Source organism: Peromyscus eremicus, chromosome 19 (genome assembly GCF_949786415.1).
Source record: "Peromyscus eremicus chromosome 19, PerEre_H2_v1, whole genome shotgun sequence".
NCBI classification, from domain to species: domain Eukaryota; kingdom Metazoa; phylum Chordata; class Mammalia; order Rodentia; family Cricetidae; genus Peromyscus; species Peromyscus eremicus.
In genome coordinates this window covers 21,032,506-21,057,503 of record NC_081435.1, presented here as the reverse complement: position 1 = coordinate 21,057,503, position 24,998 = coordinate 21,032,506, and the positions used below count along the sequence as shown (strand labels likewise).

Genomic DNA, 24,998 nt, shown 5'->3' with positions numbered 1-24,998 from the left:
CTCTGTGAGTTTGAGGCCAGCCTGGTCTACAGAGTAAGTTCCAGGACAGCCAGGGCTACACAGGAAAACCTTGTCTTGAAAAACCCCACCAAAAGAATTCTCATGTCAAAATGCCTCAAGCCAACAGAAAGGACCAAATACACGTAAAGTCTTACTTCTGCAGTGACATGTGCTAGGGTGGAGAGCCAGGCTCTGCCACTTGCTAGAGTTTACCACAGGGTGAATGACCTCACTTCTCTGAACTCTGGCTTCCTCAACTGTCAAACGGGGCAAAATTCCCAGCTGCACAGGGCTGTGTGAAAAGACAGACTGACGAAAGATACCATTGGGCAGAAGGTCCTCTCCAGATGTTAGGCACACATAATTGTAAATGTTTCGCTTGTTTGTTTTTGAGACAGGATCTCATGTAACTCAGGCTGGCTTCAAACTCAGTATGTAGCTGAAGATGACCATGAACCTCTCATCTTCCTGCCTCGGCTTCTCGAGTGCAGGGAACACAGGTGTGAGCCACCACACAGTCTCTGCAGCATTGAGGATGGAACCCAGGGCTTTGCCTTCACACTTGACAAGCACTGAGTGCTGGCCGAGCTATATGCCCAACCGTAATTTCAAACACTTCAACTGAAGTGTCTTTTGAAACTAAGAATTCGGATTTAGCTGTGTTGTATGGCTACCCCATTAGTGATATCAGCCTTGATGAACTTCAATGAGTCACAGGCAACGCCCAATGCATCCCAGCTTTGCGCCACCCCAGAAGGAGCAAGCCTTGGTCAGGGAGACACTGAGGCCCTCCTGCTGACCGTGCTCTGCCGAGAAGCCCTCCCAGGCAAAATCCAGGCCTGCTGGGCTGAGCTGCATCCCCGCAGCATAAACAGCACCCCCTTTATAAGGCATCTGCAGCTGTGCAGGGCTCCACATAAAGGCCATGATTTATTCCACACATCCAAACGGGACCTAATTATACAGGACAGGACACAAGGACCCTACAGCAAGTGTCTGAAAGAATCCCCTCTCATCTGGCCCAAGACTCCTCAGCTCCAACCCTGGCATGCATAACAACACCCCCCCACCCCCACCCCCACCAGTAAGCTTGGGATCCTGGCCCGTTGCCATGGTAGCTGACCCCTCCCTACCCCCCTACTAGTAGAAAACCATACCCTTCTGAAATGTCCTGTTGTGTCTGTCAATTCCAGCCCAAGACCCCCACTCGGCCCAGCCCTTGCCCACTCCCAGGCTCCCAGGACAGTCACACACTTGGCCTCTGTGGTGCTCTGTGGCCTGGCTGGGGGATGGGGGTGTGCACAATCTGAGGACACACTGGAATATTCAGTACGTGCTCCGTGGAAGCAGATCCAGCTGGGAAAGCAGCCTACCCCACAAAGGACCCCTCAGGAATGAAGCCGCTTTTCAGGTTCGGAGGCGCTGTGGGTTCTCCTGCTCTCCTTAAATAGTCAGGTCTCCCTCCTACGGCTACAGGGAGTCCACCTGGAGCACCACCCACGGCTGGATCACCGTTCGCCTGCCTCCCGTCCTTGCCCTCCTGGGTCATCTGCAAGAGGTAAGGGGCAGGGGTGGGCAGGAAGGGGCAGGAGTGAGCAGGAAGGGAGACTGGGCGGAGGTGACAGTGGAGACACCCTGCAGTCACACAGGGCCCTGAGCTGTTCAACCATTTCCATGATCCTGAAATTCTTACATTTTAGAATTATTATTATGTTTTAAAGTCATGGCTTAGGCTGGTCTTGAACTCTCTATATAACGGAGGATGACCCTGACCTCTTGCCCAGCTTCCAAGTGTTGGGATTACACTCGCTACCACACCCAGTTTATGTGCTAGGAGTCAAACCCAGGGCCTCCTTCACACCGGGCAAGCACTCTACCAGCTAAGCTACATCCCCAACCCAAATGCTTACTTTTTGAGCAAGGAGTTATGCATTTTCATTTGACTCTGAGCCCCTAAAGTTAGGTAGCCAGTCCTGGCAAAGCCCCCACAAAAGCCAATGGGCAACTCCAGTGTTTGTAATGTGATGAGCCACACTCCCAGCTCTGGCCACGGGGTCACCTAGGCTCCCAGAGGTGAAACTGGATCCTGGAAGATGCAGGACTCCCTCATACCCCAGCCTGGGCTGTGGAACACTTCGGCTTGGAAGGGACTCCCTGCTGGTTTGAGGTCCTGCAAAGGTTTCCTAAACCCAGCTCTCACCCAGAAAAGCTGGTCAAAATGGAGTTGACCCGCTAAGTGTGGAAAACTCCAGAGATCCGGGGCTTCTCAGGTCCCGTGACAGAAAGCATGTCCAGTGCAGCCCCGATGGAGCCCTGCTAGCAAGTGCGGGAGGAGCCAGGCGGTGGGACAAAAAGTTGTGACATATTGCTCCTTGCAGACCAGGCCAGCAGGTCAGGGAGGTCCTGGGACTCAGAGTGATGGGTACCAAGTACCTGGCTCTTAGCAACAGACCCTACTTACTCACCCATGGGGAGTGAGGCTTAAGGGACCCCTTCCACAATGCTACCCCTGCCTTGGGGTGGGGTTAGAAAAGAAAATAAGGGCTCTCCCTGTCCTCAGAAGCCCAGACAATCAAGCTGGATTCCCTCTCCCTCCAGTACTAACTCATCCACCCTCTAAGCTGAGGGATAGGCACAGTGCAGAAAGGAACTTCCCGGTTCTGGGTCTTCCAGAAATTGCCCCAGGCCCTCCTACTCACAGGGAAAACCAAGCCTCGGTTGGATTTGGACTGAGATTGAGGTTCAAAATGCCTGAGGCTCAGCCAGTTCCAAAGGAGGCAGAAAATCCCCCAGACACAGGAGTCCCCCTCGGCAGCTCAGCAGCTATGACAAGCTTAGAATAGCTCCGTTCCTCTCAAGCTGGTGACAGGAGACAATGAAGGCATCAGAGGTCCTGCCTCTGACCCTGGGGTGCATCCTGGGAATCCCACAACTGGTTCTGTATGCCCTCCAGCTCTGTTCCCCTGTTCTGCTTTTAGCCACACCATGAATGGCCTGGAGACAGCCCTACCCAGTCTGACTGACAACGCCTCCCTGGCTTACTCGGAGCAATGTGGACAGGAGACCCCACTAGAGAACATGCTCTTCGCTTGCTTCTACCTTCTGGATTTCATCCTAGCCTTTGTGGGCAATTCTCTGGCCCTGTGGCTTTTCATATGGGACCACAAGTCAGGCACCCCGGCCAACGTGTTCCTGATGCACCTGGCTGTGGCCGACTTGTCCTGTGTCCTGGTCCTGCCCACCCGGCTGGTTTATCACTTCTCCGGGAATCACTGGCCATTTGGGGAAATCCCATGCCGGCTCACCGGCTTCCTCTTCTACCTCAATATGTATGCCAGCATCTACTTCCTCACCTGCATCAGCGCCGACCGGTTCCTGGCCATTGTGCACCCAGTCAAGTCCCTCAAGCTCCGAAGACCTCTCTATGCCCACCTGGCCTGTGCCTTCCTGTGGGTGGTGGTGGCTGTGGCTATGGCCCCGCTTCTAGTGAGCCCACAGACCGTGCAGACCAACCACACAGTGGTCTGCCTGCAGCTGTACCGGGAGAAGGCCTCCCACCATGCCCTGGCCTCCCTGGCTGTGGCTTTTACCTTCCCTTTCATCACCACCGTGACCTGCTACCTGCTGATCATTCGCAGCCTGCGCCAGGGCCCCCGCATAGAGAAGCACCTCAAGAACAAAGCCGTCCGCATGATCGCTATGGTTCTGGCCATCTTCCTCATCTGCTTTGTGCCCTACCACATCCACCGCTCAGTCTACGTGCTTCACTACCGCGGCGGCGGCGGTGGTGGCGGGATGTCCTGCTCTGCTCAGCGTGCCCTGGCCCTAGGGAACCGCATCACCTCGTGTCTCACCAGCCTCAACGGGGCCCTGGACCCTGTCATGTACTTCTTCGTGGCTGAGAAGTTCCGCCACGCCCTGTGCAACTTGCTCTGCAGCAAACGGCTGGCAGGCCCACCTCCCAGCTTTGAAGGAAAAACCAACGAGAGCTCCCTGAGTGCCCGATCCGAGCTGTGAGCCTTGAACTGTGAGCCTTGAGCTGTGAGCCTTGAGCAAGGAGGTCCTGTCACCAGGCCAGCTGTAGACTGTTGTAGGAGGACCAGCTCTCCACTGGGGCACACGCTCGCTACCAGAGCCAGCTAAAGAAGTCTATGTTCCCTCACCACTTCCTGAGCAAATAAACTAACGTGTCAGCAGCTCTTGCCCTGCTCCAAGGTCTTAACTACAAGACCATCCAGTCTGAGCAACTCCACCAAGAGCGGGGGGCTGACTACAGGATGCCCTGCCCACCCTTCCACAGGCACTGGGTTGGCCTGCCTTATTTACAGCTCCCAGACACTCAGTGACTTCACTGGTACTAAATAGGGAAGGGAGCCACAGGGACATTTCTGGAACAATGGAGATCTTTCTTCCCCACAAAACTTCCAGCTTCCTTCATACTGCAGATGCCCACAGCAACAAAGCCCGACAGAATAACCCAGAAAGCAAGCTGCCCAGGACCCCGAAAAGGAAGCAGCACAAATCTCAATGGGACTAGAGGGGCGTCTAATATTTCCTTTGAAGTGCATGGTATATCGCGTATCCTACAGAGTCCTTGCCTGCCTTGGGAGATGATCTTGTTCCGAGCTTGGGGGACACAGACTCTAGGATAGCCACACACGAGTACATTTCAGACTGATTGCAAGTGAGTCCAGCAAACACAGCTCTGGGCTCCCCTGCTGTAACCCTGTTCCCACATCTGCCTCCAGCCTGACAACGTCTGGAGTTTCTCAGTAGAAGGTGGCCTGGTCAGGCATACGGCATAGATGGACAGCCATTAAGGCCTGCTGCAGGCAGGGAGCCAGGTGTGTGAACCTGTCTCCAGCTCACTCAAACCCAGAGGGGGGGCATTTCCACTCCCTCCCAAGAGGCTTCTGCCAGCCTGGGCTGCCTGGCTTTGAACTGTTGAACTTGTCAGCATGTGTTGACCATGCTAATGTATCCTTTTTGTAACTGTTTGTACTACTCTTAAACATAATCAAGCCTTAAGGTAAAGGAAATTATTATGCTAATTCAACATGACACATGATGTCTTCCCCTGAAATTCTCTTCCCTTCCACCCAAGAATGACCAAGTAGGGCAATGTCTCCCTTATTGTGGTTTTGGTGGCCCAGGGGTATGTCTGCCCCAGGCAGACCTGAAGCCATGCATCATGGAGTTTCAAGTGCCATTCTAGGTCCGAAGGGCTCTCAGACTTAACCCTCCAACCACACCCTGCCCATCAACAGAGAAACCCTCTATTCTTCTATTACATTTTGTCTTCCAAAGCATGGGGTAGCGGCCTGTGCAGGGCTCATCTCAGAAAGAGCACAGCCCGGACTGATGCCCCTGATGCTCCGTGTTGCTTCTCACCAGTACAGGTCTGTCCACCCTCGTGGTCCCTCACCAAGACAGCCTGCTGAACACAAGACCATGGCACCCTTACAGATGCCAGGACCAGTATGAGGTCATGTGCCCCTCCAGCGGCATAGCAAAGGGACAAGATCACTGTAGGCTGAGACAGAGGGGCTTTGACAGAGAACCAAGTACCCAGACAGGAAGCACAGTCTTGTGGGAAGCTGGAGGGTCTCTGGAAGGCGGCAATGCCTTTTCTGGCACAGGGGTTGCGGAAGCAGACTTGAGTCAGAAGAGGAGAAACTTGCAGCTCTGTTTGGGATCTGTTGTGTTGAAATCTCAAATGGAGATGCCACACAGGCAGGGGAATTGAGCAAAGGAGAGATCTGGAGGAGTCCCCTGGATTGTCCAGATGTGCTGTTGAGAGACCCAAGACTTCATCTTCAAGGGTAGGTATGGACCCAGGCCCAAAGAACACCTCTGTGCAGAGAGAGGCTGGAGGAAGCTAGCACAGAACAGAGGTCTCACTGGGAGGGGAGGCGGTTTAGGCAGGAGGGCCCTGCTGTGAGGCCACTGGAGGTCAAGGAGAGGACCTGGTGATACCCAGGCTTGACCTGAGGTATAGAGAAGGTCAACCGCTATGCTCTGAAGGACTTCGGGGCACAAAGGTGTTGCTGGGAGCTCCCCCAAAGCTTCCCCACGCAGGTGGGAGATGAGGTCATGGCTGCAGGGGAGGTGTAGAACCCACAGCGAGGGAGGCAGGGGTAAGAGAAAGAACAAGGCTTCTTGGAAGGGGAATTGCCAGAGTACCAATGACGTTTACAGTTCTGAATTTAGAGTAAACTGGGCAACCTGGTTAAGAACCTTCTGTCTGTCCGACATCCTCCAGCCATGTGCATACAGGGAGGAAGGCAGACAGCTGGGGTCAGCATGGTGTGGGAGCAGCAGGTGGGGTGTCAGGGGTAATAGTGATTTGTTAACTTAAAACTCCTCATCCATCCATAGCCACTTAAGACCCTCATGCCTGCTGTCCCCAAAGGAGCCCCCTGCTCAGAGGAAGCCCCATCTGTCCTCACTCTTCTACCCCATCTTTATCCATGCCTGGGGGACTGTGTTCTCCATCTAGTAGGGGTAGAACAAGGTCCACGGCCAGGTCCGCACAGGACGCTGCAGAGCCTGGAAGGTGCCTGGTACTTCGCTGGACCATGGCTCTTGGAGTGGGGGCAAGAGACCCTCCTCTCTGCCCACAACTGCCGCTGCCTCACCTGCCTGCGTTCTTCACAAAGCCCAGGTCAGCCAGCTCCACGTCACACAGCTCACAGCGGAAGCAGCCTGGATGCCAGTTGGTGTTCATGGCCTTGATCACGCGTCCAATAACAAACTCACCTAGAAGAGGAGAGACCTCAGTTGTCAGTCAGGGGACGCCCCACCCTTCGGCACCTCCCAAGTCCTGTGTAGCCTGGGGCTCCTCCCAGTTTAGCCTTGTCCGAGCACCCCTCCTTTAGGGACCTGAAGAGCAATGCTCACTCAGAGAGATAGAATGAGGTGGTGAGTAAAAGTCCCCAGGTTAAGCAGCGCGCCAGTACTGCCTGTCTCCTACTTGCCCCCGTCCCCACTTCCCAGGTGGCGTCACCAGCTCTTACCACAGAATCCGCAGCATGGAGCAAACAGCATTTGGAAGTCATGTTCGCAGTACTTCCGGCCCTCGAACTACAAATGGGGCCACAGACAAAAGACAAGCAAGTCATTCATCATCTCCACAGTCCTTTGCTCCTAATACACAGTGAGGGAATGGGGTCCAGAGAAGCGAGCCTTCTCAAGCTAGCTGGAGCAGGGACTGGCCCAGGCAGTTTAGCAGAGTACAAAGTGAGTGTTTCACAGAGATGCTGCGGGTCCGAGATTCTGCTGTCTGTTGAGGACCCGAGGATCCTGACTACAGGCCAAGTTGAGGTGGGAGTTGGGGCTGGGGCAGACCAGGTCAAATCTGAGTCACATGTGCCACTTTGTCCTCCGTGTCTGACCAGGTCAGTGTCCCCGGAGGCTATAGAAGGCCCATAGCGGGAAGAGGGAAGAAAGAGAACACAGGAAGGGCCTGAGGAATTGGGGTGACAAAGAAAAGCGCCCGAGTGTTGCGGTCAGAGGCTGTCATGTATTGTCTCCAAGTGTGACCAAAGCTTGCCTCAGCCTTCCTCTCCCTTAACAATTTACTTTCTTTAAAAAAAAAAAGGACTGATGATGTAGTTCAGTTTGTAGAGGGCTTGCATACCATGCAGGAAGCCCTTGCTTCTGTTTACAGGACTACATGAACAGGGTATGGGGGTGCCTGGCTGTAATCCCAGCACTTGAAAGATGCAAGTCGGAGGGACCAGAAGTTCAAAGTCATCCTGGATAACTCCCTTCTCCTAAAACTATACATGCAGCTCTCCCAGTGAGCCAGAGAAACTGCAGAGGCTTGAAGTCCCTCAGCAGCAATATCTCCCAAACACCCACTGTGTGCATTGCTTGGTTCTGGTCTAAAGCCCCTCACAGAGCTCTTCCCAATGCTCTGCTGCCTCTACAGCCGGCCAGCATCTCTCAGGAGCCTGGAAAGCAAAAGGAGATCCTCATCTGACATGCAGGCCACATACCCACATCAGTCAATCCAAGAGAGCACAGCCCCCTCTGAGCTCTGGTCCCCCCTCCACTCCAGCCCAGTGGAGTGCCATCAGTGTCTAACCAACTCTGCGGGGGAGGCAACAGAGGCCCTGACTCTGGGTCTGCCAGATGCTGTGGTGTGAATCTCACTGCCAAGCTGGTACCATGCCGTTTTTTATTACCACACAGGCAGAAATAATCTCAGACACGTAAATGCCATGGAAGTCTAACGAAATAAAGGGAAGTAGGACATTTTAAGTATTTGTTATCTTCATTTTTTAATAAAGTACTATACCCTTGTACACTGATATGGTTTACTATGTGTGTGTTTATGTATATGTAGGTGCACCCCACCCATGCTTTTGGGAACAGGGTCTCTCACCAGCCTATGATAGGCTCAGCAAACAGGCTAGACTGACTGACTGGCCTGTGAGCCTCAGGCATCCACCTGTCTCTCTACTTTCCCAGTGTGGGACTCCAGCACAAGCTAGCGTGCCCCGTTTTTTACATTGGTTCAGAGGATTCAACTCAAGAGCTCACGATGTGAGTCGAGCACTCTGATGACCAAGGAAGGCATTTCCTCAGCCACCCCGTGCATGAGTTACTTTTAACAACAGCCGTGTTTAGAAAGGACTTAACTACTTGCTCTTGTGAGCTGGCGTGGGCATTTCAGAGCCCTTAACGTTTATCTGAACTATCTCCATCCTCAATGACCCCGCTCCTGGTCTCACCTGGTACCCCAGCCTCTCTCCCAGCTGGCTCCCAGCCTCTGTATGGCACAATGCCCGGAGCCTCTCTCTGCCTTCCACTTGGTTTTTGAGACAGTCCCATTACATAGCTCCCCACGATCTGGTGTTACAGGCGCATGTCACATGCCTCGAATCAGAGGGGTCTTCTTCACATGTTGGGCAATGGTGTGACTCCTCTGTTCCAAACCCAGGTGACTCCAATCTCTTACAGAAAAGAAGCTCAAGACCCCAAAGGAGAGCCACTAAGATAGAAAGATCGAGTCTCTGTCTACTGCCTGCCACTCTCCGGCTCATCCCCAGACTCCTACTTCTACCACACCAGCCTCTCCCCAAATTTCCCACATGCTTCCACTTCAGTACCTATGCTGTGCCTTCTGCCAAGATCTTCTGCTGCCGAGGAGTGTGTGTGTGTGTGTGTGTGTCTGTGTCTGTGTCTGTGTGTCTGTGTCTGTGTGTCCCTTCTCTTCCGGCCTCATCAAACATCACCTGGTTACCCAACTCCAACCACGAGAATCCTTATTTCTAAAGCACCCTCCAGATATTGGAATCACCCAGCCATTGCATTTACTATCTGACCCAATGGGGAACAAGCACCATGGTGGGGTTCTTCCTACTCAGGGACCCGCCCGGAACCTGTCCAGGGGAGTCTGACTCCAGAAGTTCCCGGGTGAGGGATGGGCCAACACCATGCATGACACTCAGCTCTGCTACCTCAGAGCTTGGCCAGGTCACAGAGCAGCCATGGACTCCTCAAGAACAGGCTTCTACCCGGAGGCTCCTCACCTCGTAGAAGAGCCCCTCAGGGAACGGCCGGAAGCACTGCGCACACACGAAGCAGTGCTCATGGTACAGCTCCCCATTGCTGTTGACAATGCGCTCTGTGGGGGCAAACCGGGCCTGGCAGCGCTGGCACATGGCATCGGCCAAGCATTCAGACATGTTGCTAGAGGGGACAGAAGGAGAAGAAGGTCAGCACTGGGCAGCAGACTTGCAGGGTTTGCCCAGGGACATGTCCCTGCTTCAAGCATTCAGGTGGATCCAACCTTTAACGGCGACAAACACAGCACAAAGTTGTAAACGTCCTTAAAACATGAAATTTTGTACGTACATGTGTATGGGGGAGGAGACCTGCAGGGCTGCAGGCCAGAGGGCGATCTCAGCTGTTGTTCCTCAGGCACCATCCACGCTTTTTTTTTTTTTTTTTTTTTGTGGCGGTATCACTCACTGACATGGGACTCACCAGGTAGGCTAGGCTGGCTGATTAGCAGGCACCAAGGATACACCTGGCTCTCTCTGTGCCTCCCCACTGTCCTGGGATAGAAGCCCATGTCTTCACACCTGACTTTTCCACCATAACCTCCCCACCGTGATGCCTGACATATCTAAAGCTGAATCTGGAAGAAAGCAGAGGCCTTTCTCTGTTCAGTCAGTGAAGTGTTTGCCACACAAGCCTGAAGACCTGAGTTCCAGATCCAGAGTCCCCCCCCCACACACACACACACATGCACACACACACACACACACACACACACACACACACACACACACACAAAGCCAAGCATACTGACACCCACTTAGAGTCCCAGTGCCAGGGAAGCAGAGACAAGCATGTCTCTGCAGCTCACTGGCCTGCCAAGCTAGCCTACCTGGGTGAGAGCCAGGGAAATGTCAGACATTCTCTCTCTCTCTCTCTCTCTCTCTCTCTCTCTCTCTCTCTCTCTCTCTCACACACACACACACACACACACACACACACACACACACACACACAAGGTGAAGATCTGGGGAGACGGCGCAGTGGGTAAAGCCACTTGCCACATGGCTACGCAACTCTGAGGACCCGAGTTGGAATCCCCGGAATCCATGCAAAAGACAAGACAGTATGTCAAGTGTCCGCAGTCCTCGAGTTCCTGTCGGGAGGTGGGAGACAGGGACAGGAGAATTCCCAGGAGCTTGCAGGCCGGCTAGGCTGGTGTGCCCAACGTGGAAGGTGAGGACCAATACCCAAGGTTAAGGGTGTAATAGCACATCTGCACGCAGTCCAGGGCTAAGCAGATCTCAGACAGCATAAAGAGAACTGTCATTGTACTGTAGCTCTGGGTGCTTTTCAGAGCTCCCCAACTGGTGTTTGGGGAAGGCCTGTGGCCTCCTGTACTCCCTGCCAGAGGGCAGAGGGTCAGAGATGGATGGACATTCCATGCCTTCCTTCACACAGTCAGCCCTAGGGCAGAGAGCAGCCTGTCCTCTGTCCTCTGAGGAGACAGCCAGGCCCCACCCTCAGAGCACAGAACTTCACGTTTCTGAGAACCAAACCCAGAACTGAGCATGCGTACCACCCTGCTCCCTTTCCTCAACCTTCACCCCCAGCGCTCCAAACGTTCATACTCTGGACAGATGACACACACTAAATTATCACAAGACATTCCTAAGCTTATAGGGCAGTCTGGGATGAGACGGGGGATTCCCTCTGCTCCAAAGACACTAAAGCACAGCGGCGGAGGCCTGCTGAGGATCACCTGGGACTAGACTCGTACCTCTTCCTGTCCCCTTATTTCCCAGGGCGTCACACAGGCCTGGCCATCCGAAACAGTTTCTTCCTCCTCTCCAATCCCTGCACATGAGTGAGGGGGCCTGGGAAGAAGGATGATGGGACTTCTTTAAAAAGTCCTTCTTGAACTTGGCATAGTGGCACACCCCTTTTAATCCCAGCACTTGAGGGGAGCAGAGGCATGTGGATCTCTGAGTTTAGGTCAAATTGGTCTATACAACGAGTTCCAGGCTATCCAGGGTTATGTAGTGAGACCCTGTCTAAAGCAAAGGGTTTCTTTTCTTTTCTTTTTTTCCATTTGTTTATTTATGGTGTGTGTGTGTGTGTGTGTGTGTGTGTGTGTGTGTGTACATATGTATGTGTGTGTACATGTGTGTGTGTGTGCACATGTGTGTTCCTGTACCTTGTCACCATGTATGAGGCTCAGAGGACATCCGGCAGGAGTTGGTTCTCTCCTTCCACCATGTGGGACCCAGGGACTGAACTCTGGTCATCTGGTTTGGCAAATGTCTTAGCCAGATCTTAAACCTGATCTTCCTGTCTCTACCTTCTGAGTGCTGGCAATCAACCCAGGGCTTCATGTATGCTAGGAAAGTACTCTACCCACTACATCCCTAGCCCATGCATCAAAGTCCTGCGAACTTTAGTACCCTCGTCTGTACAATGAGTCCAACATCGACTGTCTATAAAAGACAATACCTGGAGAATCTGTGTTTCGCACAAGCAACTTCCTGCCTCTGCCGCTGGGTCTTTGCTGAGTGTCTGCACTATTTCAGGCACAAGCCAGGTTCGGGGTAAAGAGAGGCTCCCTGTGCAGCAGGCACAGTCTAAGCTCCAGTGGAAGCTTCCTCCCACCAGCCGCGGCCAGCTCTGGAACGATTTGGCCTGTCTCCCTGGCCACATCAGCATCAGAGGTCACCGGGCTGCACACAAAAAACAGGGTTTGACACAAAGACGGCCCTATTCCTCATCATGTGGACACTGGAAAATTAACACGCTGCCTTGGACAGCTGTACACAGGATGCATTTTCACCATCACAAACATATTCCAGGAGCTGAGGATGTGGCTCAGTTGGCAGAGTGCTTGCCTTGTGTGCAAGAAAGTCGTGAACTGGATCCTTAGGTCTGCGTAATACTGGGTACGGTGGCTCACCCTTGTAATCCCAGAACCGAGGAAGTGGAGGCAGGAGGATCAAGGTCATCATCGGTAACATAGCAAATTGGGGACCTACCTGAACTACGTGAGACCCTGTCTGAAAAGGAAAAAGAAGAAAAGCAGAAGGGAGAAGAGAGCATTGAAGTGGGAAAGGCCAAGGGGGCGTGTTCCTATCCGAATCGCCAAATCCATCCAAAACCTGTCAGAGGTAACACCTTTTTAGAAGCCTTAGTCATGCCCCTTTGGTCCAGCGGCTCGGTTTCCTTTTATCAAGAACAGTTCAAGCATGCCACACCTGTCACAACAGAGAACTGGCATGAAGTACGAACCAGAAGTTCAAGGAAAGCCAAAAGCAGGCGTTGCATAAACATGTGTATGCACATTCCTGGGATCTTGCTGGAGCCTAAGTTTCTTTACAGAGCCCACATCCCTCCTTGTGCCTTGGTCATGTTGTTCGTTATCTCCACCCTGAGGTCACTCTCAGCTCCCTGGTCACCTGTACCCCGGCCCCACAGTTCATACCAGACACAACCAAAGCTGACCTGGGAGGACTCCATTCCAGCTGGCCACGTGCAGGTGAACCACAGGTCCCTCCCTGAGCAGTGGGATTGCCTAGGCCTGTGCCGGCCTGTGCTGGGCCCCTGAAGAAGAACCAGCATACGGCAGTCCCTTTGCAGATAACCACTGATCACAGATAACATCTGAGTCAGCGCTGCCTCCCCAGCGCTGCCTCTGTTCTCGGCCAAAGATGATGTGTGTGCGCACGAGCATGCACGCTTGTGTTCCTGTGGGTGTGGAGGTCAGAGGGTGAGGTCAGATGTTTCCTTCTCCACCTTGTTTTTTAGACAGGCTCCTCACTGGACCTGGGCCTCACCAGTTCAGCTAGGCTGGCCAGTGAGCTCCAGAGATCTGCTTGTCTCTGCCTCCCTGGTGCTGGGGTCCCAGACAAGAGGCCGGCTTTTTTTTTTTTTTTTAAGATGGGTGCTGGGGATCTGAACTTTGGTGCTCCTGCTTGCACAGTAAGCACTGTATCAACTGAGTCATTTCTTCAGCCCCACAAACACCTTTTTCGGGACTCAGTCCTTTAGAATCCCTGTCAAACTTCCCTGGCACTGGCAGGAAGTTCCGAAGAACCTGAGTGACGTCAGCCTCCGAAGATCTTTCCCTCCCCATGCTACCAGGTCCTCACCCTGCCCACCTGTGACTGTGGCTCCCCGGCTCTCTCCTCCCCCACACTTCTTCCTCCACCTCCTCTGGGGCCACTTGGTCCTTAATGCCAATGACCCTATGTCCACTGCCCCATTGCGCTCTCTCTCTCTCTCTCTCTAGCTTTTTACAGTTCTGTTCCAGCCAGGTGGCCCTGGGGCAACATGTATAGGAGCCATGTCCTCTGGTCTCTCTCCTTAGGGACTCCCAGTTTCCCTCCTAAGCCCAGGTTAACCCTCTGAGCTACTGTGGGGACACCCTAAACCCCATCTCCCTTCTCCTACCTTGTCAAGTTTCTAGGGAATCAAGCAGTTGCTGCTTTAGAATCTAACGTGTGCTGGAATGGGCCATATTTGGGTTAGTGATGCCCTTGACCGCTAGAGCCCAGGTTTGTGCATCTATAAGGTGACATTAAAATCACCCATTCTGTAGCCAAGGATGTGGTTCAGTTGGTGGAGTGTGCCTCTAACGTTCCTGAAGCCCTGGGTTCAGTCCTCAGCATGGCATAAAAACCAAGTCTGTGATCCTACTACTTGGGAGATGGAAGCTAGATCAGAAGTCCAAAATCACCCTTGGCTACATTGTGAGCCAAGGCCAGCCTGGGACACATGAGACTCGGTCTCACAAAATAAAATAACCTCAATCTGAAAGTCACCGAAGGGATGCCACGAGACCACGCACGGGTCTCTGGTGCCTAGCTTCAGTGCCTTAACCTACCCAAGCGTCGGAATCTCAGACTACATCAAAATCAACTCCAACAAGTGGCGCCTGCTCCCCCACCCTGTCTCCAGCCCAGCCCTGTTCCTGTGCCTTGGCTAGCCAGCCTCTCTGAAGGACCAGGAGGGGTTTCCGAAGCAAGTACTGCAGGCAAGTACAAGCTTTTCCGGCCATTGTTGTCTACAACCCCACCCAGCCTCTCACTATTTACCCGAACTCTTTGCAAGCCTTGCTTGGCCGGAGTGGGGCGCTGAGGGTACATTTTCCCCACCCAGCTAGCTCACCTGACCATTAGCCCTAGCGAGGCGTTAGCTGCCTCCCCCTGGTAAGGCATAGTGATGCTAGCCTCCTCCGCGGGACAGGAGCTGAGTTACTGGCTGGATGCTAAAGGGCAGCCGTCCGACCTGAATAGAAAGGGTATTGTTCCTGCTGCGCTGCGCGGTCAGCTTCCAGAAAGCAGGGCCTGAGGAGGGCACTGGGCCTGGGCAGGTCCCCAAACAGGGCTGGGTTCTATCTGTCCCTGTACAGTGGGGGAGCCTGAGCTCCTGGGCGCATTGCGGTGGGGAGCGCGGAGTACAAGCCAACCCTTGGAACGGTTAAGAAACTGCAAAGCATGACCTGATAGCACACGCCTTTAATCCCAGCACCCGGGAGGCTGAGACGGCGGGTTTTCTGTGAGTTCAAGGCCAGCTTCATCTACTGTCCCAGGTCAGCCAGGGCCACAGAATGAAACCCTGTCTAAAAGTTGAAGAATATGAATAAGAAGAAATAATTAATAATAATAATAATAGAAACCAGCTGCAGGCCCCACCATGTGCACATGCCACCTTGCTTCTTTCTCTGAGCGCTTGCAGCATGAAAGCCAACTTCAGAACCCAAACCCTGGGCTCCCGTCCCCTAGGATCTTGGCCAACCACAAGCTGAGTGCCCATGCTTGAGAATGGCTCAGCGGGTAGAGCACTTGCTTTGCTAGTGTGAGGACCTCAGTTCAGACCCCCAAAACCAACTTTAAAAGTCGAGCACAGTGGTTCACCACTTAGAATCCCACAGTGGTGAGTGACATGGGATGGGAGATGCCCAAGGCAAAGCAAGGTAGAGCTCTGGAAGCTCCCTGGCCAGCTATCCTGGATAATGTGGTGAACTTCTAGGCAAATAAGAGACCCTGCTTCAAAAAAAAAAAAAAAAAAAAAAAAGTACCTGAGGAATAACATCAAAGGTTGTCCTCTGACTGCATACATATTCCATGTTCCATGCACACTCACCCCATATATTCAGTTGCCCATGAGTGCACACACAAAAGAGCCAAGCATTCCAAAAAGAAGCCCATGCTGTCAACATTTAGAGACACCCTCGTGATTTTTACTTGTAGAGGGTGACACAGTGACTTGTCACCCAAAGACGACTACCCCCGGGGAGTATGGGAACCATGGCCACCGGTGCCTCAGCTATCACTCTAGTCACTAATGCAGAGGCAGAGCAGGGAACTCTGGGATGTCGCTGTGAGCCTTCTGGAGAAAGCATAAGCAGCGTCTTCCCAGGCCATCCTAAAGAAACATTCGCCATTGCGCCTGACAACCAAGGGTCAACAGGCAACTGAGTCCAGGGCCAGCCTTCTGCTCTCAGGTGCCAAGAACAGACATCAGCAAACCCAGAGACAGAGGGGTACTCATTAACAAGCCCTGCCCAGAATATCACTGTAAGGGCGGCCAACTCCAAAGTTGCCCAACAATGATTGATTCAGCAAATATTTTTAAAGGACATTGAGAGGCTGAGTCCAGAGGAGACAAAAAGCTGCAAATGCCCACATGCCCACTTCCTGATGTAGATGGCTGCAAATATGCAGAAGCTTAGGGACAGAGTCCTGGTAGTCAGCATTAAATTCATGCCTCCAAAGTATCTCAGCCTCTCCCATACAGAAAATGCTAGAACCCAGGACTCTCCACAATGTACCATTTTAAAGACAGATGAGTGTCACGGTGCACACCTGTAACCCCAGCACTCCAGAGGTAGAAGCAGGAGGATCAGAAATTCAAGGTTGTTATTTTTCAACTACATATTGAATAGGAGGCCAGCCTGTCTTTAATATTTGTGTGTGTACACGTGTGTGTGTGTGTGTGTGTGTGTGTGTGTGTGTGTGTGTGTGTGGTCCTGGTAAGATCAGAAAGTATAAATAAATGCAACTGAAGACGACCAATGGCACATCTGCAGAAGCAACCCCTCTCTCTCTGCCTACCTTAGGATAGTCTACCTCTTTCCTGTAATGGGCAATAAAACATGCAACCCAAGCCAAACCATCTGAAAGCTGAACATCCCTGGGGGGAAATCCCAAGGTAACCATCTTCCTCTGCGTGATATGGGGTGGTATGCCTCCTTGATAAACGGAGTCTGCCATGCAAACATGGGGATGCCCCCCCCCAACAGCTGATGAATCAGAAAATGGACTTTGATCCCTGGAAGTACTAAGTGAGGGACAGAATCATAACGGACTGTGGTAGTTGCTACATGGCCTCTGTGTGTGTGTGTGTGTGTGTGTGTGTGTGTGTGTGTGTGTGTGTGATAAAGCATGTGACTGAGTCATGTGATCTTTGGGGGGGGAAGCTTGCCCCATGTAAGGGAGGAATCTCAGTGATGAAGAGACATGCAGCCACTGTCCTCTTCAGTAGCCTCTGTTGGAAAAGTGGGAAGTTGTGGGGATGAGATTAAGTAGCTGGCTAATCCTTCTTACAGCTTGCAGAACTAAAGACAAAGGGTGTAAATTATATCTATGCTAAAGAGCTCTTCCAAGGATCCAAAAACACAAAACCCTTGGGGAGAATCAGAGAGTGAGGAGGGGGAGAATATGATAGGAACTATAGAAACTATTCTTGTTTGAGCTTTAAGAGAGAATGGTGAATCCATGATTCAGCATGCACATGGGGACATTAATAAAGGCCCGGTACGGGAAACTGTGGTAATGAGGGAATACTGTGTTTGAACTGCATGAACTGGGGAATTCTATACACTCAATGAAAGTTTGGACCTGAGCTGAGCAAGACAGTGCAAAGGGGTGAGACCTGGTGGGATGAGGAGTCACACAGTGACCCCATGGAAGCAGCAGCACATTGAGATGAAGCAGTGAGATAGATAGTTCACGGAGAATGGCTGTGGATTATGAGGGTTTCATGGAGTAGGGTCTCCCACACACACACTACACTACACACAACTGTAATCGTTGATATTGACGGTTGCATTAATAACATCTAGAGCCACCAAATGGCCTCTGGGGTCCTGAGCTGCATAAAGAGAAGGTTAAGCTGAGCACCAGCAGTCACCCTACTGTGTTTCCTGAATGCACACACAGCTGAACCAGCTGCCTCACATTCCTGCTGCCATGTCTTCCTGGCCACGATGGACTGTATCTTCTCAAACTGTGAGCCACAGTAAATGTCTCCTTCCTCAAGTTGCTTCTTGTTGAGTATTTGGTTACATCAACTTTGTTCTCATCATTCTTTTGAAGAAATAATTGATATGTAATAGAATTTGGGGGACTTGTGGGGGAGGGCTCACTAATGTTTCTTTTTAAGCATTCCTTTAGCTGTCCAAGATCAACTGGTACTTGCTTGGAGTGGATGGTGGTGGGCCTTGAGAGATTCTGCCTACCCTCTGTAAAAGGTTTGTTTATGTAATGCTAACCCTGGCATGTCTTGGAGATCTCTAAAAGCATCTGAAAGAATGGTTTAGACAGAAGTTTAGGACTTTACAGGAACACATCCTTCATTAATACTACTTTCAGTTCTTTGAAGAGCAATACGTCACACTTCAGAAATGATCATTTTAGCCAGAGAAATCACTTGCTTGGTCTTGGGCTTTTCTTGAGAGCTTGCTTAGAGATTCTAACAGGGAAGCACAGCTGTGACTACCACAGAACCTGGTGTTGAAGTCCCCAGGCCATGACACCACCCGCTGGTTGGGTCATTCTCACACCATGGCGCCTTCTCTTCCTCAGCAATACACAGGGCTCCGGCCCTCTTTCCCTAGCCCAGCCCTTTCCTGGGCCTCTCCAGTTCTCCCCTCAGACTGGCCCCCACCTAGAGCACGCTTTCTTCCTCTCAGATCTGCTGAAAAATAGGCCTTCACCAATGCTTCCTACTGTGCATCTCAGAGCAGGCCATTAGTGACCTGTTCTCGTCACTGAGATGAAGATGTGCTCAAGAGACATTTGTGTCTATCTTAGAGCTAGCTCTGTAGACCAGGCTGGCCTCGAACCCACAGAGATGCCCCAGGCTCTGCCTCCCAAGTTCTGGGATTAAAGGTGTGTGACACCACACCTGGCTTGGCTATCTGACTATGGAGACAATGATCCCCAAGAAATCAGAGTTGCTCCAGGACTGTCATCATGGGGAGGAAAGATGCTGAAGCCTGGGGTGAGCCAGAAGAGGGGCTTGTTCCCAGGAAGAGATGTCACATGATTCTGACAGCTGTCAGGCTACCTTGCTGCAGAGACTGGAGCTGAGACTGTGACAGGGCAGCGGTGGGCAGCACCACACCCTGACCAGGACCTCTCATCCATGCATTCCTCTTGCCTTCTTTTAAACCTGAACTTCATGTCAGGACTCTGAAGATGGATTGGGGTGGGAGACAACGTAGGCGTTGGCAGGACCCCTGCTTCTCTTCCCAGTGTGACCACACTGAATAACTGTCCTTCCTCTGCCTTTCATTATAACTTGTCTATGTAATTGGCCCAGTGAGGAGGTGGCTGACAGAGCCGAGGCCCTGGCTCAAACAGCTCCGATAACATCCTGTCCACTCCACCTCCAGGAAGCCCTGACCCTGCCTCCCAATTCCATCCCCTCAGCCTCCCTGGCTGATGGCCTCCAGGCTGGCTTCCCAGTCTCCTTATAGCCCTCTCTGCACAGCACCAACAGGTGCATTTACAAAGGATGCTACTCCAGGTCTCCTTTGGTGGCTCCCCACAGCCCTCCTTCTGCTCTTGCCTGCCACTGCCCAGGGGAGAGGTGGCAAGGAGGGTCCTGAGGGGTGTGAGCAGAGGGGGTATCCTTGCAGTCTGGCTCCAAAGACTGGCGGGGGTTCCAGGATCCAAGCATGAAGACCTGCCCCGCCTCACTGAGGCAATGGACACAGAGCACGTGACATGGAGCTAAAGAACCCCCATAGTTCTTAGGATAAGAAGAGACTCACCCACTCCAAAGTCTGAGTCAGATGTGTGTTCCTCCCAGACAAGCCTGGCTAGGATCTCTGTGTGTACAAGGGAAGGAAGCCAAGCCTGGAACTGTGGTGGACACAGTGTCATCTCACAGCGACTTAAAACACACCAACAGGGAAATGCTTGAAGGCAAGAACTGAAGAGAGGCACCGAAATGTTCAAAGAGGGCATCACTGAGGAGGGGCACTGTGAACATTTCCTGTGCTGTTGAGATCCCCGCATCTAGGGGTTTCTCTGTTCTCTAGGATGAGCAATAGCACCCAGAGCAGAAAGGAGCTCCCTGTTCCCTGTGACCCCATGGCCAGCAGATCTCCTGATCTCTGTTCCCACCACCAAAAACCTTCCTGAAGGTTTTCTTCTTGCTGGCTGCCCATGACCGACCAATCCAGAGAGGGCTGAGGAATCCAGGCTTAACAGGTGCCTCATGTCTCTATTCGGGATCCCACTTCCAGCTTAAGATATAGTTGGGTGCCTGACTCTCTCCCTGCTTTTCTTTCAAAACTGAGGGCTGAGCATGGAGAGGAAAGAAAATGGTAAGGATTTCTGCCAGGAAACCGGGAGTAGGGGACAAGCTGAGGGGCACACAGAAGTGACCACAGCAGTCTGTGGGAAGACCTTTACCACCTTCCTGGGGTGGGACAGGTCCTTGTGCTGCACCACATAAAGCAGCAGTCTTCACGCTGGGGGAGTACCCAGAGCTGAGGCTGGGGAGGAAGCATTGGGAAGCAGGAGGGCAGAACTGGTCTTACTCCATGACAGGATACACAGTGTTTCTGAATCCAGGGCTACCCGAGGACTCCCAGCCACAGCTTCAGCCGTCAGCAGCAGTGTGTCCCTGAGGCAGAAGACTGTCCTGTGCCTCAAGGGATCTTCAGGCCACGAGCTCACACTGCTGGCTGTTGCCCTGACTCCCAGGACCCTTTACCAAAGGTTGCAAAAGGGAAAGGCTCCCCAGGAGCCCCAGTGTAGCAGAGGCATCGTGCAGGAAAAGCACCCCTGCCAGCTCTTGGCTGTGCCTTTCCAGCCCAGCTTTGAACCACACACTTGTACCCAGCCATATTCCAGAAGTAACTGCAGAAGCCAACACTGGCTGGACTCCTGTGGACATGTGACCCACCTCCCGAACCTCTGGAACCTGAATTACCTCATCTGTGAAATGGTAGGAAGGGACCTCAGAACCTTGCCCAGGGGCCAACTGGAGGGATACTCCCTGCCCCTCCCGGAGCCTCTACACTTAGGGTTTAGAGGCAGTTCCCCCACAGGTCCTACACACCGTTTACCGCCCTGTTTCACAGAGGAGGCAATGGCAGGCTATCACCCAGTGACTATCACCCAGGATCACACAGAGGGTTGCCAGGAAAGTCCATGGCTCTCAGCCACATTTTAAGGTTTCGATCTTGACCTTGGACAAGTCCCCGGTCTGGGTCACCCCAAGGGGATCAATGGCGGTAGAACTACACCTGCCCTTGCCCACACACACCCTCGAGGAAGAGAGTAGGACCCCCTGCCCGACTCTCAGTCCCAGAGGGGTTGCAGCCTGGGAGCAGTGGCGGACTTCCTGCCACGACCCCGCAGTCCCGCATCCGTCCCGGCCCATGTCACTCTCCACCCATAACCTAAGCATCTGTTTACCTTCCCGTCATGGTGGCCACGCGCCCAGCAGCCTAGCACCGCTCCGCAGTCCACTGGCTGTGTCCCCGACAGAGGACTCACGGTCGGGCTGAGGGAGGAACACACCCAATCCGCCAGGGCGGCTCCGCCCCGCCGGCAGCCGGGATGAAGGGTGCAGGGGACAGTCTCAAGGGGCACAGGGGGATGCCGGTGCTAGCGTCAACCCTGGAACCACTAGAGACTGACACTAGAGACACCCAACTTGAGTGGGTCGGTCACGTCCTCGCCAACCCGGACTCCGTTGCCACCTCCCGGATTCCGGGCATACTTTTCCTTTTAAAGGGAATGAAGTTATAATAAACATGCACGAGTTCGCACCCCACCCCACCCCCATTCACCCTCCCTCCCACCTCATCTGCCCTCCCCCACCCATGCCTTCCGCCACCCACATCCCGAGACACTTTTAAGGGATGTGGTAGGAAAGTAAAACCGAGAGAGTCCGTGCGCGCGAGCGCGCACTTCCTTGGAGTTCCCACTGCTGCCCCAGGCAGGAAAAACAGTCAGACTTAGGTCTCTGAGACACTTCTAGGCACCAACTGCCTCCTGGGGCACTAAGGGACTCCAATCTGTGCAGTCCCCTATCGAGAGGGCAAGGTCCAGGGCATCTTTCTTGCATGGGGAGCTTAATTGCCCTTAAGACCCGACACCGGTGCTTTCCTGAGAAACGCAGTTTATTTGTTTGTTTGTTTTTGACAAGGTTCCGTGTAACCCGTGCTGTCCTCAAACTCCCTTTTATGTAGCCAAGAACGACCTGAGCGCTTGATCCTCCTCCCACTGCCTCCCTCTGCTGGGATTGCAGAAACACTCAGTTTACACAACGCTGAGGATGGAACCCAGGGCTTGGTGCATACTAAGTCAGCACTCCACCCACTAAGCCAGCCAAACGGTATTTCTTATTAAAATCAAACCAAGACTCCCGGCTATAGTGAAACATTGCTGATGAATCAAGGAATATCATCCGCCCTAAAATGATCTGATGATATGAAAGCATTTAGGAAATCATTTTCTCATCTGCTGAGAAAAGCCTGTTCTCACGGAGCTGACATCATCGAAGAGCAGGGTCTACAGTTATTATTATTATTATTACTTTTTGGCACGTGTCTTGGCCCTTTCTGTCAAGCTGTAATTTTGAGAGTTGGTTAAATACTAAGTGTGAAAGATTCCGCGGTTCCTCTGCCCATGTCAGGAGAAATGTCTCCACAATTGTCAACACAGAGGAACAGGCATGCCAGGCTGAGCAGAAATCGCCTGCTGAGTGGTTTAACCAAGCGTAGAGGTCTCGGGAGAATGACAAGTCCAAGGCAGGGCCTGGGAAGATGGTTCCTGGAACAAGCATGAGGACCGAGGTTCAAATCCCCACCACGTAAGAAGTTGGAGTCCGTTGTGCCTGCAACCCCAGTGCTGTTGAGGGCAGAGACAGGAGAACCACTGGGGCTCACTGGCTGCCAATGGAGCTCTGGGCTCCATGAGAGAGCCTCTATCAATGGAATATAGTGGAGAATGACTCAGTAGGACACTCAAAGTCTTCCTCTGGCCTCTATGCCTTCACCTGCCCACCACCTCCCACTTAGCTTGCTCATACACCACACACACTCACACAGGGACGTTGTATGACATTGCGATTGTGGGCATGGGGGGATCTGCCTATGGATCTGGGATCATTTGTTCGCTACTTGAAGGACATTGCTCAGCCCCACTAGAGACGCAGAGCATCCAAACAAGACCAGCCCCTACCATGGGGACGCAGTGGACACTAGAGCATTCTGATTAGTGGCTACTGGGCACGTCCTGCAAGGAATGTGTGCTGCCTTGAGCCAGGAGGCAAAGGGGTCAGGCACTGTGTCTTCTGCAACTGTTAGAATTTGCTGGGGATATGGGTGTGGGTGTGGCCCTTGCTAGGCATGACAGGTGCCAGTGGGGCACTTGTGTGCTTACATGGAAGAGGTTAGTGTAGGAGGGGAGGTGGCTTCCTGGACAGTGGTGGGATGTAACAGCTGGACAAGTCTAGGCTGTGGGGATGTGGTTTGTGTTTGAAAGCAGGAGGAAGCAGGGGATGAACTTAGACCTCTACCGCAGATGTGAGAAACTTGATTCAGGTACAAGTTGAGCCTTAGGGTTCAATGGGTCCCTGAAGATGTCTGTGTGAGCAGAGAACCTTCCATGAGAAGGGAAGGAGCAGAAGAGGTCCGGGATGAATAGGGCAGCCTGGTAAGAAGGAGTGGCTGAGGAGACAGCTGGGTCAGTAAAGTTCTTACCTCGTAATCATGAGGCCAGAACCCACTTTAAAAACAAACAAACAAACAAACAAGCCAGATGTGGTGGCACATGAGTTTGTAATCTGAACACAGGGGAAGCTTAGTGACCAGTCAACCTAGCCTATTGACGAGTTCCTGGCCAGTGAGAGATGTTGTCTTTGAAATACCAAGGCAGACAGCACCTTAGGAACAACAGCTAAAGTTGACACTCTGGCCCCCACACGTACATGCACACACATGCACCTGCATCCACACAAACACATACAAAGAAAGCAATTCAGGGAAGTTATGGAAGTCAGCAGAAGAGCTCTAAGAGCTTGGGAACAGTGGCCCCCATCTCCAAGGACAGGGAGGGATCTGGGACTGGTGAACGCAGGTCCACGGAAGTGAGGACTCCACACACAGCCCTATCATAGAAGAAGAGGAACAGGCACCCTAGAGAGGCTGAGCCCAGGAGGCCATAGGGGTGTTATAACTGCCCTTTTCAGGAAGAAGAGAAACACACAGATCTGTGAGGTCACGGGGTGGGGATGGTGTCACCTTGGCCTTGTGTTTGAGCTGAGGTTGGTAAGATGGAGGAACACTCAGAGGCTTGAATCACGTACTGAGTGCTGTGACTTGGAGAGAGGAGCAGCAGGTGGACTCTGAGAAGTCTGAGGTCAAGGACAGGACACAGAGTGACACACAGTTTGCCCCAGAAGGAAACGGAAGTACAGAAGCTCGCCAGGGGCAGAGCTGGAGCTTAGAGCAGATGAGCCTCAGAGAAGACAGCAGATGCCCTGATTAACCCTCAGCAAGCATGTCTTCCCTCCAGGCCTGAGCCCTGTGCTCTTCAGGGACAGTCAAGAACTCATGGATGAAGCAGGGTGTGGGGCTTCTTCTAGCCACCATGCCAGACCAATAAGATGAGGATGAGGAGATCTGAAGGTCTGCAAGTGCCTCAGATGGCTTCCTCCAGCCCCTATCTAGAGCCAAAACCAAGTCCCACATGAAGAGGAGAATGAGGATCTTGCAGCCCTTCCAAAGTATGATGATTAATCTTGTCAATGGGATAGGATTTTAGAATAACCGTGCAAAAAAGTCTCTGGGCGTATCTGGGGCTATCTAACTTGGGTTAACTGAGGGAGGAGACTCCGAATGTACCATTCCATGGATGAGTTTCCAGACCCAACCAGAAAGAGACAATGATGGCCAGCATGATGGTGCCAGCGGGTGAAAGGCACCCGACAAGCTGAGTTCTGTCCCCAGAGTCCACGTGGCAGAAGAACTAGCTCCCGCCAGTTGTCGCGACCTCCACAAGGGAGTCACGGCCTGTGTACACCCAAACACATGCACACACTGTGATGGCTAACCGTGATTGTCAACTTGGCCATAGAATCGACTAAAACCTAAGTCTCTGGACTCTACTCTGAAGAATCTTCTTGACTAGATCATGTGAGGTGGGAAGGCTCACTCTTAATCTGGATTAATTGCTAAAGATCTGAAG

The 24,998-nt window shown here is 52.5% G+C and overlaps 2 protein-coding genes across 2 annotated transcripts in view; one reads left to right on the top strand and one right to left on the bottom strand.

Moving 5' to 3' along the window:
- Positions 1 to 21,504, bottom strand: part of Lims2 (LIM zinc finger domain containing 2) — a 29,751-nt gene extending 8,247 nt beyond the window's left edge. Inside the window, exons 1-4 of the mRNA XM_059246068.1 lie at positions 21,219 to 21,504; positions 9,540 to 9,699; positions 7,017 to 7,083; positions 6,639 to 6,759 (exon numbers count right to left, since the gene is read on the bottom strand). Of these exons, the coding sequence (XP_059102051.1) occupies positions 6,639 to 6,759; positions 7,017 to 7,083; positions 9,540 to 9,699; positions 21,219 to 21,229 (359 nt within the window). The 5' untranslated portion in view covers positions 21,230 to 21,504. The remainder of the gene's footprint in view (positions 1 to 6,638; positions 6,760 to 7,016; positions 7,084 to 9,539; positions 9,700 to 21,218) is intronic.
- Positions 2,986 to 4,028, top strand: Gpr17 (G protein-coupled receptor 17). The gene has a single exon (XM_059246067.1). The coding sequence runs from the start codon at positions 2,986 to 2,988 to the stop codon at positions 4,015 to 4,017; it is 1,032 nt and encodes a 343-aa protein (XP_059102050.1). The 3' UTR covers positions 4,018 to 4,028.
- Positions 21,505 to 24,998: the final 3,494 nt, after the last annotated feature.

Bases quoted from the DNA above. Each gene is read 5' to 3' on its own strand.
- Gpr17 (XM_059246067.1), top strand. From the start codon at position 2,986: ATGAATGGCCTGGAGACAGCCCTACCCAGTCTGACTGACAACGCCTCC.